This window comes from Macadamia integrifolia, chromosome 13 (genome assembly GCF_013358625.1).
Source record: "Macadamia integrifolia cultivar HAES 741 chromosome 13, SCU_Mint_v3, whole genome shotgun sequence".
In the NCBI taxonomy this organism is placed as follows: domain Eukaryota; kingdom Viridiplantae; phylum Streptophyta; class Magnoliopsida; order Proteales; family Proteaceae; genus Macadamia; species Macadamia integrifolia.
The window spans coordinates 5,389,426-5,406,740 of NC_056569.1; the positions used below are offsets into that span (position 1 = coordinate 5,389,426).

Below are 17,315 nucleotides of genomic sequence, written 5' to 3' on the forward strand. Positions count from 1 at the left end.
CATTGTCTCCTTGACAATTTCAAACTGAACACCATTAGTCTGATTCCATTGCAGCAGTACACGTTCTTGTTCTCATTTTTACATGCTATGTATGGATTTTTAAAATGTCTCCTTGATATGGGCTATGGTCGGTTTAATGGAAATTTAATTGTCTTTCGCTCATGTGGAAATGTGGATTCATTCTTCTACATATGGCTGCTGTGAAATGGATAATTGTTCATCTGATCCAGCTGTACCATTTGATGCTTCACTAAGAGGCTTTACTCCCACTCAGTAGCTACTCGAAGATGCTTAGAGAGTTTACTTAGCATCTGCAACTTCGGCTTCTGAGAATCTGTCTCAACACCCCCACCGTTGCCGGAGGGGATGTCAATTACCCTTCAACTGTCACATTCGGTTTGCATCCCAACCACGTGTCCATCATTCCAGTACCCTTGGCGGTAGTTTTACAACCACCATGCTATCCTTTTCCACAATCATCGATGCCACTTTCCACGTAAGCAAGCGTAAGGATGCCATCCGTTATTAATTATAATCTTTATCTATTTACTCTTGCACTAGAACTTTTCTAAATTTCAAGAAGAACCCTCAAAGTCATCTAATTGGATTGGATTGAATACCAATTGATGGATTATGAACACCCTTAAACAGATAGATGCAGATTCAAATTTAGATTTCTGACTATCTGTTTGTATGTACTACAAAGTTATCCATCAAGGATGAGGACATAGCTGAAAATCTATATAAGGCCGAGGGAGTACTATGTAAGTTTTAGTAATCTGGGTATAATTTTAAAGTATCAGAATGAGTCGATAACCATAGATAGACTAGAGGAGAGATTAAAATTTGCCTTGTTTGCCTTTTGACTTATATTTTAGCCATGTAGACGAGTGATTTTTTTTTTTTTTTTCATGATTTTGTGGTGATCAAAGAATTCCATCAGCTCTACGGATTTACATAAAATTCTGAAGTTTCAATTCCATCATAGTTATTTTATTTTTTTGGTTATTTACATCCTATAGAAATGTCCAAGGGGACTTTACTCACACACACGAAAGGGGGATGATAGGAAGGGGGGAAATGCGTGTGACAGGAGTTAATCTCTAAACCACAAACTTGACACTTACTCTACCAGATGAGACTGCTACCAATGCGCTATGCACTGGATTCACCCATTACAGATATAAATGACAAGAAAGGCATTGCAACTCGGAATGACATTCTTATGGTCTTATCTTCACATCAGTTCAAAAAGAATTTTGGGTAATCTTACATAATCAAACGGATTGGGTTGGGAAGAAGAAGATAATAGACGAGGGAACTCACAGGCCATGTACAAGATAGTCAAGATTAACAATAAACCTCATGAACTAGCCTTCTCTCCCTTATTTTGAGTATGAGAGTCGAAAATTGTGAGAAAAAAATTATACCCATAAAAGAAAAAAATTAATTATAAAGGGAATGCCTAAAGAACCTCCAAGCAATGAATACCTAGGTGAGCTTTCAATCCATGAATACCCTATCAACCTAAAAGAGCTTTTAACTTATGAAGACCCTATTCTTCACAATCTTTTCTACCTCTGTTACACTAAGATGTCTTAACCTATTCTCCTTCAGCCATTTTTCTTTGTCACCCTCCATACACTCTTTCGACTGCTTCTCTCCCATCCTCAGCAGCTTCAAACCCTCACTCAACCTTGGGAAAAAACCTTCAGGTCTCAAACACCAAGCCCTAAATACTCCAAATAAGACCTCCAAATCACCCCCAAATCTCTGAACACCCCCATCATAGAACTTCACATTGTTAAGTAAAATCCCATTGAAAACTAACCGATCCACCCCAGAAGCCAAACTTCTCCAGGCTCTGACAAAATCAATCCCATTCAAACCCTCTTCAAGTTTCGTTATCTTTCCTTGCAGATGATCTAGAGCCCCAACAAAATTCTTTGAGACTGTCCAACTTTCTTCCTCTTTCTCTTGCCACTGCTTTCGGTTCTTGACATACTCCCGAGACTCTGCATCAAATCCCCTCAAAACAGCAGTCGATATTTTATCCACCCAATCTGTCCTGAAATCCTCCAGCCTCATGATTTCCTCATCAAAAATACTAGTCACATGTCCTTCATCCGTTACTGCAGTATAACTACCATCAGATTCAATTCCCATTTGATAATCCTGATCAGACATCATCTCAAGAAAGAAAATGTCCTCACACCATTCTTTCAAAACAGATTCACAACATCGAGAAGCATTGATAGAGTTCATAACCTTGATTAGGGCATCATCATCAGCTAGAGCAGTCAAGCCATCTGCTTCTTGGCATCTACGAAGCAAACAGTCAAGAAATTCATGAATGATCGGTGTCACTGTCAATCTGAAAAACCTTGCTCTCAAGGGAATGCTTGGCAGTGGCCGACAACGTTCGATGATGGCAGATAAACGATGAATAAAATCACTGGCAACTGCAGGAGATTTGTAATCTTCAGATCCTGATAGGACTGCCCCCTGAACTTTGGTTGTCCACCTTCTCTCATTTTCCAACTCAGGCTTCAACTTATCAAGTGTGTCACTACGCTCCAGATCAGCCCATATCTCAAGCCAGTCAGGACGATCACAAAAGACAGACATTGAAGAAATTCTCTGCAAGTTCTCGTCTTCCTTGACAGAAAGAAAGGTTCCAGAATGAGCAATCAGAGATTGAACTCGCTTGTCAAAAGCGATCATTTGGTCAACAAGGTGCAGCCATGCCATCCTAGCCTGCGATGCAACACCAGTGACACTATCCTCCTCCAATTGGCCAACATGAGAAGGGAAGATTTCTTTTGCCAAGTATGTTGCTAGTGAGGCTACCATTGCTGATATCCATTCTTCTCTACAACTGTAACCCACAAGCCTAGCTTCATCAACCAATGGTTGCAACAACTCATCCATGGAATCAACAAAATCCTTGGTAACCTTATATACAAGCGCAAAAATAAATTCTGGTTTATCTACCCATTTCAAGAAATGGCGTTGGGATAATAATGAGATAGGGTTCACAAGTTCCTCGATTGCCCAAAGTGGTTGGTGCAGTGCAACTTCTCGCTTATGTCCCTCAAGTTGCCGATATTTCCGCTGCGTTTGCACTTCCTGCAGACTGCACAAGGCAAGAAAATTTTCACAATATTGATTTTTCAGTTCCCCTTGCATTGTGAAAAGAGGATTCAAGACCTCAGATGGTTTTCCTTCATTGACATTGGGAGAATTTAAATTAGACAAGGGTGGTGGCCATCCTAGGGAAGCAAGAAGGGCCCGGTGATCTGCAATTGCCTGGGGTCTTAAAATGGCCAAAGCTCGATCAACTCTGTTGTCAACAGCTGATACAAGACGTGTCCATTGGGGTCGGGTCTTTGTAACTGAGGATAAGACATCCTCTACTAGTTTAAGAGATTCAATAGCACGCATACGCAAATCCTGCAGTTATGGTAAATAAATCAAGAAGACAATTAAGAGCTTGCAAAAGAAAGTTGCTTTTGTTATTCAGCTCTATCAATCATTGATAATGTGCTCACTTCTGAATGGGCCATGGAGGGATGCTTCCTTAGCTGTCCGGTCATAGTAGAAGAGACAGCATCTTCAATATCTCCAACCAGTGTGTCAAGTTTCAATGCTGTCTCTGGCAAAGAGGAAGCAAAGAAATATGTAAAATGCTGAAAGATTTAAGACAATAAAGAAATTTTCATCAAACCAATATCAATATAGATAATTAGTTGGCAATGCAGGCGAGCAAAGACAGGAAGTTGGATTCTCTTCTAAATGAGTACCACAAGCTATCTCCGAGCCAATAATTTACCCAATTAGATGTTCAGGCAATTAAAAAAAAAAAAAGAGAGAGAGAAACATTTAGAGGATTGGCAGCTCTATTTTAAAATCGATCCAATTCACTGTTTGAATCATACATTTCAATATGATTCGGTCCCAAGCCGATTGAAATTCACCTGGTGAGTCACATTCTAGCTGGAATCACAGGAATCGGTTATGACATGGCCACTGAGTCTTGAATCGCTTATGAGTCAACTCACTCGTTTGATGCTTTTTTCAATTCTTCTTATTTTATTTAACCCCTCCAACACTTGTCCAAGGGTATACCAACTTTTTCTGTTTGGAGTTCCTTGAGCATGAATTGGGGACTTTCAAACTTTTCTTCCCTAAAACCCAAAACGTAATGGATATTGATTATGTTTGTTGTCTTTATTATCTCTGATTTTTCAAGCAACAGATGGAAGTGATTTGAGGAGGTTTTGGTGGAGACTTCAGTTGCTTGGTTCCCTTAATTGCTTTTGGTCATTACACTTACTCATTTTATGGGGACGGTTATGTAGGAATATAATGCGAACCTTGTACAATATCAGTATCTCTGTATGAACTTCCAAACAACATTATATGGTTTTCTGTTAATGGCTATGCATTAAATTATATGGATAATTAGTTCTTTATTTATTTCAGTTTTCCTATATTTTTTTGCATTTTTCCCAATTGTTCTGGAGAATTGTTTTGAATCCTACGATTCATTATTAGAATCCGGATTCAATTCAAAATTACATCATAACTTTCAATAAATAATGAGATAGCATACACGAAAGGAGGACAGAGTTGTAATAACTAGTAATAACTATAGCAGCATAAAACTAATGAGTCATACTATGAAATTATGGGAGCAGGTTATCGAAGTCCGCCTGAGAAGAGAAACTAAGATCTCGGAGAACCAATTTGGATTTATGCTAGGTAGATCAACAACAGAGTCTATCCATTTTCTGAGAAGGCTTATGGAAAGTTATAGAGCCCAAAAGAAGGATCTTCATTAATCTAGAAAAAGCATATGATAGAGTTCCTAGAGATTTAATCCGATATGTCTTTGTACAAAGAGAGGTACCGAGTACATATGTGAATATAATATATGTATGAGGGTGTGGTGACTAATGTGAGATCTGGAGGAGGTCAAGGCAAGGAATTCACTATTATAATTGGGTTCCATCAAGGATTGGCTTTAAGCCCCTATCTATTTGCGCTTATCATGGATGAGTTAACCAAGAGCATTCTAGATGAGGTCCCTTAGTGTATGCTCTTCGCCGATGACATTTTAGTGGATGAATCTAAAGCATGGATTAATGCTAAGTTGATGCTATGGAGATCATCTACCTTGGAAGCAAGAGGTTTTAAGATAAGTAGATCGAAGACGGAGTATATAATGTGTAACTTTACCCACTCTACGATGGATAATGAAATGGTGAAAATTGAGAAGAGAGATTCCACAAAGTGACTATTTTAGATATCTAGGGTCAACCATATATAAAGATGGTGACATAGAGGATGATGTTTCATAGAGAATTAATGTGGGATGGATGAAGTGCAAAGGTAAGAAATGAGCATGTTAGAGCTGATTTGGGAGTTGCTCCGTTCAACGACAAACTCTGTGAAAGTCATTTGAGGTGTATAACCATGTTTAAAGAAGGGCTGAGGATGCCATGATGCAGATTCTTCACCAAACTAGGCTTGTTTTATTAGGAATAAGCCTAGGGTTGGGTTGTATATGTGTTGGGCTTGCAGTCCATATGGTTTGGAGTGTATTAGACCACTTTTATAGGTCTAAACTAGGAGTTCTAATGTTGCATACGGGATTCACTAATTTGTTTCATTTTTCTTTAGTTTCCTTTTTAGATGGGGTTATTTAGTTTCTAATTTCAGTACCTAGTTAGTTTCTAATTTTTAGTCATAAATTAGTTTTTAATTTTCAGTCATAAGTTAGTTTCTATTTCCAGTTTTAATAACTAAAGGACTTTCTATTTTGTAAGTTTCTATTTTCAGTTTTAGTAACTAGGTGAATTTCTAATTTTTAGTTTCCTATTTCAGTTTTTTGAAACTAAAGTTAGTTTCTATTTTTTGTAACCCCCCATCATTATTAAAAATAAAGGAGAGCTCTCATTAGTAGAGCCACGATTTGAATTTAAAAAAAAAAAAAACTCTCCTGTTGCTGCCGCTGGGTATCAATGGTGGTTCCTTGTGTTTGATCAAGGCCTAAGGGCTGGTGTTTGATCCAATCGACACTCTGCGGCGAGAAGTCCGAGTGGGTTGTCATTATTTATTGGTTCTCTTCTTCAGCGGAACAGGTAAGTAATCTGAAATTTTTCGGTAGAAATTTCTGGGTCAAGTTCTCCGTTTTCTATTCTGTCAGCCTAGTCTATTTTGGAGTTTTGGCCACCCGATGGCTTTGAGATTTTGGTCGATTGTTAGGACCATTAAGAAGAGGACTCGATCATGTTTTAGGCAGATCAGACCTCTAGTTCAGTTGCTCTGTAGTAATCTGCAGTCCTGGCCGATATTGGATTCTGCCCATAATTTCTTGTCTGACTTCTGATGCCTGTTGAAGTTGGTTGTTGCTTATATCTTCTCGATGGATCAGACCTTCTAATCAGTATTTAGACTTGTTACTTGTTCCTTAAACATCTGCTGCTGAAGTTTCTGAAGCATTAGGATCGATGGTCAGATTTCAGAACCTGCTGTCCATAATTGAGTTCTGATTTGATTTGTCTATTCTAGTGATGTTTTGATTTTGATCATACTTTATCCATACTCTATTTCGTTATTGGATATCCTATTTGTTGGTGCACACTCTGCCCTTCGAAATTCCAGATTTTGAATTTGGTAATTCTAGGTTTTAAGGACTGTTGGCTGACTCGTACTGGACTGTTGTTGTTGTCTACTATTGGGTGAATTTTGGTTGTTCTTTGGTTTATAATTTTCTGCAGTTTTGGGTCTGGTTTGGTTGTCAAATCCAGTCCTACATTACGCCACAGTAAGGAAGAGTGATTTGATTCAATTTGAAGGAGTTAAAAGAGCTAGAGGCAGGCCTAAAATGACCATAAATGAAGTGGTGAGGAATGATATGCATAGTCTCGACCTTGGATAGAGTCTATTGGAGGGCTACGATTCATGTGTCCCATTTACCTGAGATTCTCTTATCTTGTTGGGCTGTGTCTCTTTCTTCTTACTTTTATCTATCTAGTCTCATTTCTTATCTCTCATCTTTTCGTTCCGCCCTTTGTTTTTGGTGTTTGGATCCATGTAGCCTACCCCATTAAGTTGGGATAAGGCTTAGTTTGTTGTTGTTGTTGTATACATGAAAGGAGGCCAGCATACCAGTATATCTTTCGCCCACCTTCTGTAGCCAATATACAGAGGATGTAAAGGGGGTATAATTGAAATCTTATCTTTTGGTTAGGTTTCACCAATCTAAAATGCAAACCTCCAATAAAATATTTGAACCTGAACTTTAGCTTAGTTCTACAAGTGGCAGTTCCTACTTACAGACCCTGATTGTTGCCTCATATTTCCTCGACAAAGAATGAAAAGTTCAATTCCCCAGGCCAATTAAACTTTAGATGTTCACTAGGTCAATCACAACATACTTGCAATTCTTAAATAATAGAAAAGAAACAAAATTTAATATTCTCTGGTGCATCATGCATTAGACCACATGCTAAGGTGACTGGAGATGCAAAAATAGCCATTTGGGCAGAAACACAAAATCTGAAAAGCTAGAAGGGAATAGATAAATCTTATTTGGCAGATCCAGATTACATAGCTGTAACCTATAGTTGCAACTTTCAAGAATCATCTCGCAAGAGTGCAGATATCAGATCTCAAAGCATAAAATTTTAGGGTATGTAATATTTCTTCCAGTTATTTTTTATTTTATTTTTTTTGGGGGGGGGGTAAGAAGGGGCAAATGTTTTTTACCTTTCTAAAGTGTAAAAAAAGCCTCGTGGAGGCAGAACAAAAAAAATATAGCAATAATGCTGAAGAGAGACAAGAATTACACCACCCAAAAGGAAATGGCACCTAAAATTATCAATAAGCCAAAGATAATACTAAATTTCACGAGACTCAATTTGACTACAAAACTAAAAAGTAAACCCCCCCCCACCCTGGAAAAAAAATATTCCAGAAAAGACCCTTCTACCCTAAGGTAAAAGAGAGCAAAAACCATGGTTCTTAGTTTTAGTCAACCAAGACAACTCAGTTTTGAACTTATCTGTGACAAAACCAAGGCTCAAATGTTGACCCTGTTTTGACAGGTTTCGACACTTGATTTTAACCAAAAGCTGGGAGTTTCACAAGTTTTGATACTGTTAGTTGGGGATTTTGCCCCAAAAAAATTGCAATTTTGGCCAAATCATTTGATTTCTTCGTACTTTTTGGCATTCTTCTACTCATTCAATCCTTCTACAACTTTTTCCCCAATCTAATTTTTGGAAGAATTAGTACATAACACAGTGCTGAACATAAAATATGTCATCAATACATATGTGCTGCATACGGAAGAACGTCACCAACATCTTCAGTGGTACGCAAATCGTGGATTAACACCCCCCCACCAAAAAAAAAAAAAAAAGACACTCTGTATTGAGTGGTGAGTGTTCTCTACTTGTATTTCCCTAACCTAATGTATATTTCTAGTAGCTAAATTCTATGTAGTCAATGTTTATGGTAGGGCAAGTGTATGCATTCAACTTACGCTAGCAAACTTGGGTCCAAACCACAATTACCATTTTGGAATTATTATTATTATTATTATTATTATTATTATTATTATTATTTTTTAACGAAACTAATTCATGGAATAGATGTAAAATGGAAAAAAATAGGCAGCAAAAAAGATAAAAAGGGGGGGGGTCAAACACCATTTTCTGGGCCTGAAACCCTAGGTTTCGATTGGCCCAGAAAAATCCCAGGTTTCAACTGACACCCAGTTGAAACCCGAGATATCTTGGTTTTGGCCATGGCTGAAACCGGCCTCGAACCCGAAACCTCGATCCTTGGTAAAAACTGACAAAATAAAAAACCATACAGATAAAGTTTCAGCTACACATCAATCTCCTAATGAAGGGGGAAGCATGAATCAACCAAGAATCTCAGACATAAGATTTTCAAAATTTAATGAAAAGAAACCTTGAAGCATGATGATAGAATTGACATGAAAATTGTAGCGCAAACTATGTGAAATCTTGCTTCACAATCTCTTAATGTTTCCATCCATTCAATAAAACAAATCCAAATAAAGGATTAGCCTGCATCACCACTGTTTTATTTCAGTGCATCAAATCTGGCTTTACTTTGGGAACATCCACCAGATCAAGAACAATGACTATGAGCTTCATTCAGATATCCTCCCTTGTTACCTGAGCATATGCATTGTAGATCGAGATACTTTTTGTTCCCTAATAGCAGCTCCATCTCCTGTTTGCATTCTACTTCAATGGTAGCATTATTCTTTGATTAGCAATTATTTCAACCTTAGGAGCATCATCATCCTTACCTGATTCCACATATTACAATATTTCTTCCTTCTTCTTCTAACATCTTTCTAAAACACAAACAGAATTTAAATCTCTATCTACTATTATCCTTTCCCCATTTCCATCACTGTTTTCTCTTAAGCTTCAACCCCATCACCTGGTCTCCAGGCCAATCTATTCACAAACTCTCATCCATGGTGTGGGGATCATTTGCCCACATTTCATCACAACTAGCCATAAAAGTGTGACATGTATGTTACTAGAAGGAGATGCTCTGGCTAACCAATGCTCCTCTCTGCTTGCACCAGGGTTACAACTCAGCAAATAATTTTCACTAAACACCCCAGCATAAAGGTCAAAGAAACAAATTTTCAAGATCCATGATAAAAACGTTTGGCTAAAGATTTTCTGAATCCATGTTGCCGTGATGCATGGCCCCTATTCCTTTATCTCCTCTATTATAAGCCGAAATCCTCTCGTTCTAATTTTTTTTCCAAAATTATACTTTTGAATTGTTCCATAATTAAAGATGAGTTCCATCGACGATAGAGCATGAAAAGGTGCTAAACCAAGGTCAAAGATGTTATTTGCCAAACTGTAACCTTTCCATGACAACATGAAATTATTTGTTATTAGCAGAAATGCGCATTTTGAAATTCTTCGGGATGAAGTCCAATGACAAGGCATGCTTTCACTTTCAGTGACTCATTACTAGCCTTAAGAAATGTGGCATTTAATACACAGGAATTCCGACCATAAAATATCTGCAAGGGAAGTAAATTTAGATAAAAAAATGGAGTTTCAGAATTCACCTGCATAGATGCGAACAGCCTCCACCCTAGCCACTTCTTTTGCCAGCGTAGGAAGCTCCTCCACCAAAATCTGTTCAGTTCTCCACAAATCTTCCCCTTCTCTTCCATCTATACAGAAGATTTTACTATGAGCTTTCCTCACATCAAGATTTTGAAGAAAAAACAATTAATAATAATAATTGGTGGGACAAAACTGAAAGGGAAATCTATGCGAACCTAAAAAAGATCCAGAAACGCACGTCGATGACCTAAGATCGCTTATTTTGGCCTTAATTCCCCCGAAAAAACCACCAATTCGTTCCGAGTGTGAAGCATAGGCAACAATACTTGTTTCGAGCCTCTGATTCAGACTAATTAGATTGTGATCCAAATCAGAGCACCGTTTCTGCAGCTCCAAAACAAGACCTGTGGTCTTTTGCAGATCCTCTTCTTTCTGAAACTTCTCTCCGAGGAAGGAAAGAATCGACGGAGAGAGGTCCGATAATTGGGGAAGATAATCGATGGATTCCATCCTCAATCCATCAAAATTGAGAGTTTCAAGTTCGAAACCGGATCAAAAAGACCGAATTGAGCGCTAAAAAAGATCGATTGAACCTTCTTCCTTCGCTTCGAAGGATTTGCCCTGGATATCCAAAGAATAAAGACTTGTTTTTCACTGATAAGCAAGAGAATGTGAATCAACTACCGTACTTGCTATCAAGTCTTCCAGATTCTACCCAGTCTACGCAGCCGGTTGAGCAGACTGTAGCAAAAACGAACCGGGCATTCTGATTAGAATTGGACCGGGTACTCATATTATGTTATGAAATGGGTAAGAAGAGGGATGGAGCTTGTGGCAACCTATGGTACCCAAGTTTCAAGAGCTGTCAATAAGATTCAACTCTTCAAACCTTGACTTCATCCATTTGGATCCTAAGAGCTTGTAATCCATTAGTATTCTCAAAGGAGGGAAATTCCAAATTTACTGGAAGTATGGTATCTATACTATATCCATACCTAGCGAATTTGTTAAGGACATGTGTTTCTGGATGTTTATTCGATCACATAATCTCCTCACTTCTCATATAAAGTGTGATCTTGATCTGATATGAGTTCATGGTACCCCACATCGACAAATGACTTGAGGATTACTTATCCAATGACATCCATGCCCCATTTGACTACCAAAAGAGTTGTGAAATCAAGTTTCCAAAAAATCGAACCGAGATTGAATGAGTCAACGCAGATTCCATTTCACAACTTTATAGGTGTCAAAAAGTCTTATTGGTTTGGTTCCTAATGGTCTTATTGGGCCAAATCGAATTGGACCAATAACTAACCCATCTAGACCAAAAAAATAGCCATTGATCCCATTAATTTTGGTCCCTTGTCGGTCTTTTATCGTATATTATTGCTTTGGACTTTAGCTTTATATAAAAATAAGGGAAAAAGAAACTTGAAATGCTACAAGGCTCCTACGGCTAGACATAGAGGGGGTGAAATGACCACACTACTTCTCATGAAGATAGAAATCCTGTAAATGTTGATGCTTTTGCGCATGCTCCCACTTCTCATTGGCCCCTATGCTAGTTCAGGGGCCACACTGCCCTTTCAGGGAATCTTGTCATTTTCCCTAAAAATAATTATAAAAACTCAATATTTATCAGGTTTAAATAAATTCAGTCAATTTGACTGGTCTTACGGTCCAATTGGTTCAAATTGAAATGAACCAAAAACCAACCGAGACGAAACCGATAAGGAGTTCTATCCGATCGATTTTTGTTTTTTTGGCTTTTTTTGCTTTTTTTTTCCGGCTCGGCCTCCGTTTTGACATCCTTACACAACTCACAACCAATGGTGATCTGCCCGTTTTGACATCCCAACTGATACTCTCACTCGCTCCCTTCCTCGGGCGAAAGCGAACAGTGACTCACTCTGAACGACCTCACAGGTATGTCTCTGCTCTCTCTGGGTGATTATCCGATAGATTTCTTTCCCACTTGGTTTCTGTATTTGATTTCTGAAATATGATTGACATAGTGATGCCAAAGGAGCCTTTTGTTTATTTTTCTGTATTTAATGGGTGTTTACGTTCGATCTCAGATGCCCAATTTTCTCATCTATTTGATGCAGCTCTCTTCCTGCCCAGATGTTAGAAACCTGCGAGAGGCTTATTCTGTTTGCTTAATTGCTTCCGATTTGTACTCTGAAGCCTGGCCAGAAATTATTTCCGGTGAAGTCTCACCTATTGTTTTGAGAGGGAAATCGACGTTTTGTGGACCTCATGCGTCATAGGATTTAACAGTGGTTTCGTTGAATTCTGAGTTAATTCAAGTTGTTTCATAATTTTTTACCTATTGAACAAGACCTAGAATTCTCAAAGTTTCTTCCTTCTGTAATCTCTTATCATAATATGATCCAGTAGACTTTTTGGGTTGTGATAAGTTTCTCCTTGTACTAGCGGGATTTGGATATGCATTCATTAAATTTTGGAATTCTTCGACCAGCACCAAGTCGGTGCTAGAGCTTTTGTTCAAGACGATGTTAACTAGGAATGGAAGAAATTATCGAGGCTGGTTTACTGATAGGCAAAGAGATGAACTTCTCTTTATTGGCTATTAGAAAAATGTACTCTTTTGATGAAAGACTTGCTTCTTTTGAGTCTAGACAGAAACTTACGGTTGGAGGGATTCACTGTGACAACTTTGAAGATCAAATAGAGCATGTGGATGGTGATGATAAACATTCCAGTGCATACCAGCTGGAGGTATCCCAGTGAATGTTCAACCAGTCTCTAGGGTAGCCAATGGATCTCTAAGGAATAACACACACATCAGAGGGGATCTCTAGTTGAAATTATTCTTGCAATTTTTTAAGAGGATGAACCTGAAAAGCAAGTGATATAACAGAGAAGTTTACATCTTAAGGTTGTTGATTTTGATGGAAAAGATGGATCCCCTAGTATTTCTAGATTGGATTGCTTCACTTGAGGATTTCTTTGATTGGCATGCCATGTCGAAAGAAAGAAAAAATAGATATGCTGGGGCCACGCTCATAGCTTAAACAAAGACACGGTGAGAATACTTTGAAAAAAAGCTTAAGCGCAGTCATGAAGCACCGACAAGCTGGGAAGAAATGAAGCAAGTGGTTAAAGATAAATGCTTTCCAGAAGATTTTCAGAGCAAGTTGTATGCTCAGATGCTGAACTTAAGACGGTCATTTGTCTGCAATAGATTTATATGGAGAAGTTTGATGAGCTTTTGTCAAGTCTTGTCAAGATGTGACATAGATGACGATAGAGAATATACTCTGTGGCATTTTAATTATGGCTCCAATCCAAAGATTAAGAAAGCCTTGAGTCTCATCACTATTTACGGCATGAAGATTGCTTCCAAAAGGCCATATGCATGGAAGAGTACCAGACTCAATTGACTAAGTTTCATTGTCAATGCGGTATATGAGAAATCCGAAAAATAGAACAGCAGATCCGATAAGCTGGGCACCATGCCAGGGACCAACAATATGTCTAACAATTAAAGAGGACAGATAATAAAGGTAAAGCCCCAATTGAAGATCTCAAGGGGCAGAAAGTGTTGTTAGTATGATAAACTTGGGTGTAAGTCAAACCAGTGCCCTACTGGAAGACCATTGCAGCTGCAGTAGCTGAAGAGCCTAACGAGGATTATAGAGAAGAGCTGAATCTTGTGGTTCAAATGACTCATACCATGATGATGAAGCCTATTTTGAGGACTATGAAATCATCTGACACGTTAATTTAGTTAAAAATAAATTCTAGTGGCATAAGAGAGAAGTGAACCATCAGCAAGTTGTGGGATTTAACTATTTTATTTTTGAAACTCCAATACTACTTTTGGGATTCCTGCAAGGCTAGGTGAGAAGCCTGGTCGTATCCTCCTACTCTATTCTTCTTCTTTTCTCTAATCTTTCCATAGATTCTAAGTAACATAACTTTTCTTTCATTCGTATCTTTTAGTTGCTGAATCTGTTATTAATTAATGTCTGAAATTGCTATTCTCTTGTTTAAACTTCCATTACTGGTTCTGTTCTTTGCATAAAACCCAGTTTTCCTTAGTTTTTTGAATTCTTATTACCCACAAATAATTCTTGATACTCAAATTTTAACCATTGGAATCCAAATCTGATTTTACATTAAGCTATTGGATTCTGTTCTAAGGATCCGCTACTGTTCTGAACTTAAAAATCCAATTTTCACACTGATTTTCAGAAATCCTTCTCTCAGTAAGATTTTCTGAATTCTTCAGTTTTGTGGCTGATCTTTTAGATCTGATTTCTTTTTATTTTATATTTTCAAGCCACTGTTTATCCGTAAAATCAGTTCATAATTATTGTTGTCTGAAGTTTCCTGAATATAATTTGGATTGCTAATCTGTTCTGTTTCTAGAATCCTACCCCCAGCAGGACTAAGCCGCAACTTAAGATCCATCCATCATATTTGATCCAGAATTTGGGAAATTATTCTTCTCTGTTATTCTGACCTTCAACCTGATTATTAGCCCATTTCAATTCTTGGATTAATTGTTATTCGATTTCTTCTCAAATCTGGTTTCTAAACCTGTCATTGCTATCTGGTTTAATCTGTGTTTCGAACCTAGTTTCTTAGGCTTCTAGAAACCCATCAAGTATTTTAATTGGTTTGAATTTTTCACTGCACTCAAGATGCAAAGTGCGTGCTCAACAATTGCCTTAGGTTTAATAATATAGATTGATGATCAGTTCTTTTTCACCCCCTTTACACCTTTTGATTGTGAAGGCTATTTGAGAGTTGAGAAGTAAAGCCTGTTGATGAGGACATCATCCAGGGCTTTAGCACATATCAGAGGAGATGCCGACGTACACAGCAACTTATCACTTCATTGTGGCAAAATATGTCGTGTGGATGCGTATTTCTATTTACTTATGTGTAGCTTGTTTTATTTTGTTGTATTTTAATAATTTAGTGTCAAAGCTGTTACTTACTTACTAGTATTGTAAGGGAGTTATTGCTGGAAAAATAGTTATTAGGGAGTTATTCATCAATTAACAGCAAGAAGGCAGCGAGACAGCAAAGGTAGACTTGTATTAGATTTCCCAAATCTGCCCTGCATCACCTGTACTACATACATAAATCTTGGGATCTTACTAGGGTATTCAGTTTTACATTTGTTGAATGCAAGGAATAGGTTTCATAGTCTCTGGAGTATATCTTAGAGTAGTGGGGAATGTTTTCCCCTTTGGGCATGTTCTATTGGTACATCAAAGAAATAGAATCCTTTTTTAGCTGCTGATCTCAAATTTGTTGTTGCTGATCCAGTAGCCTCAATTCTGAGGGGACCAATCCTTTCTTTTCTTGTTACTGAGCTCTGATTATCGTCAAGTCTTTTAACTACTTTAGGTTCCTTCTACGCTTTTAAGTTCTCTTAATAATGGAAAGCCTCTGACTTTCTCAAGGAAGAACATAATCAATTTCCAAGTGGAATAAATGAATGAAGAGAAACAAGTGGAGTGTTGGGATTTTTGTCACGAGTAAAGAATTTGTTATGATTCTATGTTTCCTATCATGGGCGTGTCTTTTATTGTTTTTCGTTCTTCTGTTTCCTGCCCAAGTCATATACTGAAATTTGAAACTGATTAAAATATAATTTGGGCCCCTATTTATCAATTAACGCATCCACTTTTTGCTCACGTTCTGTAGGTCCAAGAGAGATGGGTCGAAAACAAGGTGGTTTGTATATAAATCCAAAGAAGTTTGGAACTCTTCGGAAACCATGCATGAAGGAGATGGTAACCTTCCTCAATTGCTTATCGCTGAACCAGAACAATGACGGTAAATGTGTTCGGCAGAAGGAACTTCTTAGTGCCTGCATGGATACTCAGGTTTTAATCTCAACATCAATACATTTGAGGAAACTCTCTTTGGAATATGGAACTTGCATCATTTAATTCATCTATGACTAGTACAATTTCTTGTTTTCCTCGGAGTCAAATTAATCCAATTTTCCCATCATTTTTGACAATTGCAGACTGGGAAAAGCAGAAAGCCTTGGGGAAGCATCAATTATCACCTTCAGAGGCTTAGTAGAGGAAGGAAATAGTTTATATTTATTTAGCTCTTCAATTTGATTTTGTGGAAAGATTTTTGTGGCTGTAAATCTCAACCTTGTTTTGAAGCAGAGTATATTGAATAGTGGGTTTAAATTAATCACTTTTTCATGCTGAGCAAGATGATTATCTGTGAATTCCTCTGATTCTCCCCCCAAGTATATTGAATATTGGGTTTGAATTAATCATATTTTCCTGCTGTAATGTGCAACATGATAATCTGTGAATTGCGCTGATTTCCCCCCCAATTATATTGAATAGTGGGTTTAAATTAATCACATTTTCTTGCTGAAATGTGCAACATGATAATCTGTGAATTCCTCTGATCATCCCCCCCCCCCTGGTAATAATTTACCATTTAACTTTTCTCTCTGTTGAGATGGTTAAATCGAAGTTAATGAGTCAAGAGCTGGTAATATTTGGGTACCAATGTCTCCATTTAAGTGTGAACCATAAAGAACATTCTTCCCCTCTTCTGCTTCAGCTTTTCAATTTTTTTACTTTTCTCCTATTCTGGTTCCAACCAGTCTTTGTGAAGAAATGTTTGACTAGTTTCTGTAACCTTAAAAGTCCTACACTGAATTCTTATGAGAATGTGAAAATGAGATGTGCCTTCTTTAGTATTTTATAGAAAATCTCACCTCAACCAAATTATTTAGGGAAAACTTAGGGAAGGGACATACTGATGTGGATGGGAAAAAAAAGAAGCAAAAAGGTTCTAGTCAACGAAGGTTTGATCACAGTTGGGGTTTGGATATTTCAAATGAAGTAGAATTCACTACAAGAAAACACATTTATGGCGACGGTATAAAAATGCTACTGTCGCCAAATATAATATATGGCGACGGTAAAATAGATACCGTTGCCTAATACATTTATGGAGACAGTAAAATAATACTTGTCGCGACAAATGAATTTCAACACGAAATTAAAAATACCGTAGCCTAATCATTTTATCACGATAGTTTAAATTTAAACGTTACAAAAAATTATTTAAGGCAACGGAATTTTTTAATACCGTAGTGAAATAACATCTTAGACATCGGTAAATTTTTTACCATCGCCTAAT

At 37.6% G+C, this 17,315-nt stretch overlaps 2 protein-coding genes across 6 annotated transcripts; one reads left to right on the forward strand and one right to left on the reverse strand.

Moving 5' to 3' along the window:
- Positions 1-1,188: 1,188 nt before the first annotated feature.
- LOC122060027 (RINT1-like protein MAG2) lies at positions 1,189-10,826 on the reverse strand. 2 transcript variants are annotated; one of them, XM_042623161.1, is made up of 4 exons: positions 10,364-10,826; positions 10,148-10,252; positions 3,552-3,655; positions 1,189-3,453 (listed from the first exon to the last, which is right to left on the reverse strand). In XM_042623161.1, the coding sequence occupies exons 1-4, from the start codon at positions 10,656-10,658 to the stop codon at positions 1,540-1,542; spliced, it is 2,418 nt and encodes an 805-aa protein (XP_042479095.1). In that variant the 5' UTR covers positions 10,659-10,826; the 3' UTR covers positions 1,189-1,539. The 2 variants fall into 2 exon arrangements, with proteins under 2 accessions (XP_042479095.1, XP_042479094.1); XM_042623160.1 differs by having other exon boundaries at positions 10,148-10,255; positions 10,364-10,825.
- A 1,118-nt stretch (positions 10,827-11,944) lies between these two features.
- On the forward strand, positions 11,945-16,540 carry LOC122059205. Of its 4 annotated transcripts, none has more exons than XR_006133999.1 (4): positions 11,945-12,077; positions 15,840-16,021; positions 16,168-16,335; positions 16,421-16,540. XR_006133999.1 is itself a non-coding variant. In XM_042621891.1 (4 exons), exons 3-4 carry the CDS (start codon positions 15,851-15,853, stop codon positions 16,237-16,239), a joined length of 243 nt encoding a protein of 80 aa, XP_042477825.1. In that variant the 5' UTR covers positions 11,945-12,077; positions 12,260-12,359; positions 15,840-15,850; the 3' UTR covers positions 16,240-16,367. The 4 variants fall into 4 exon arrangements, 3 of the variants coding, with proteins under 3 accessions (XP_042477825.1, XP_042477824.1, XP_042477826.1); XM_042621891.1 differs by lacking the exon at positions 16,421-16,540 and adding an exon at positions 12,260-12,359 and having other exon boundaries at positions 16,168-16,367; XM_042621890.1 differs by lacking the exon at positions 16,421-16,540 and having other exon boundaries at positions 16,168-16,367.
- Positions 16,541-17,315: the final 775 nt, after the last annotated feature.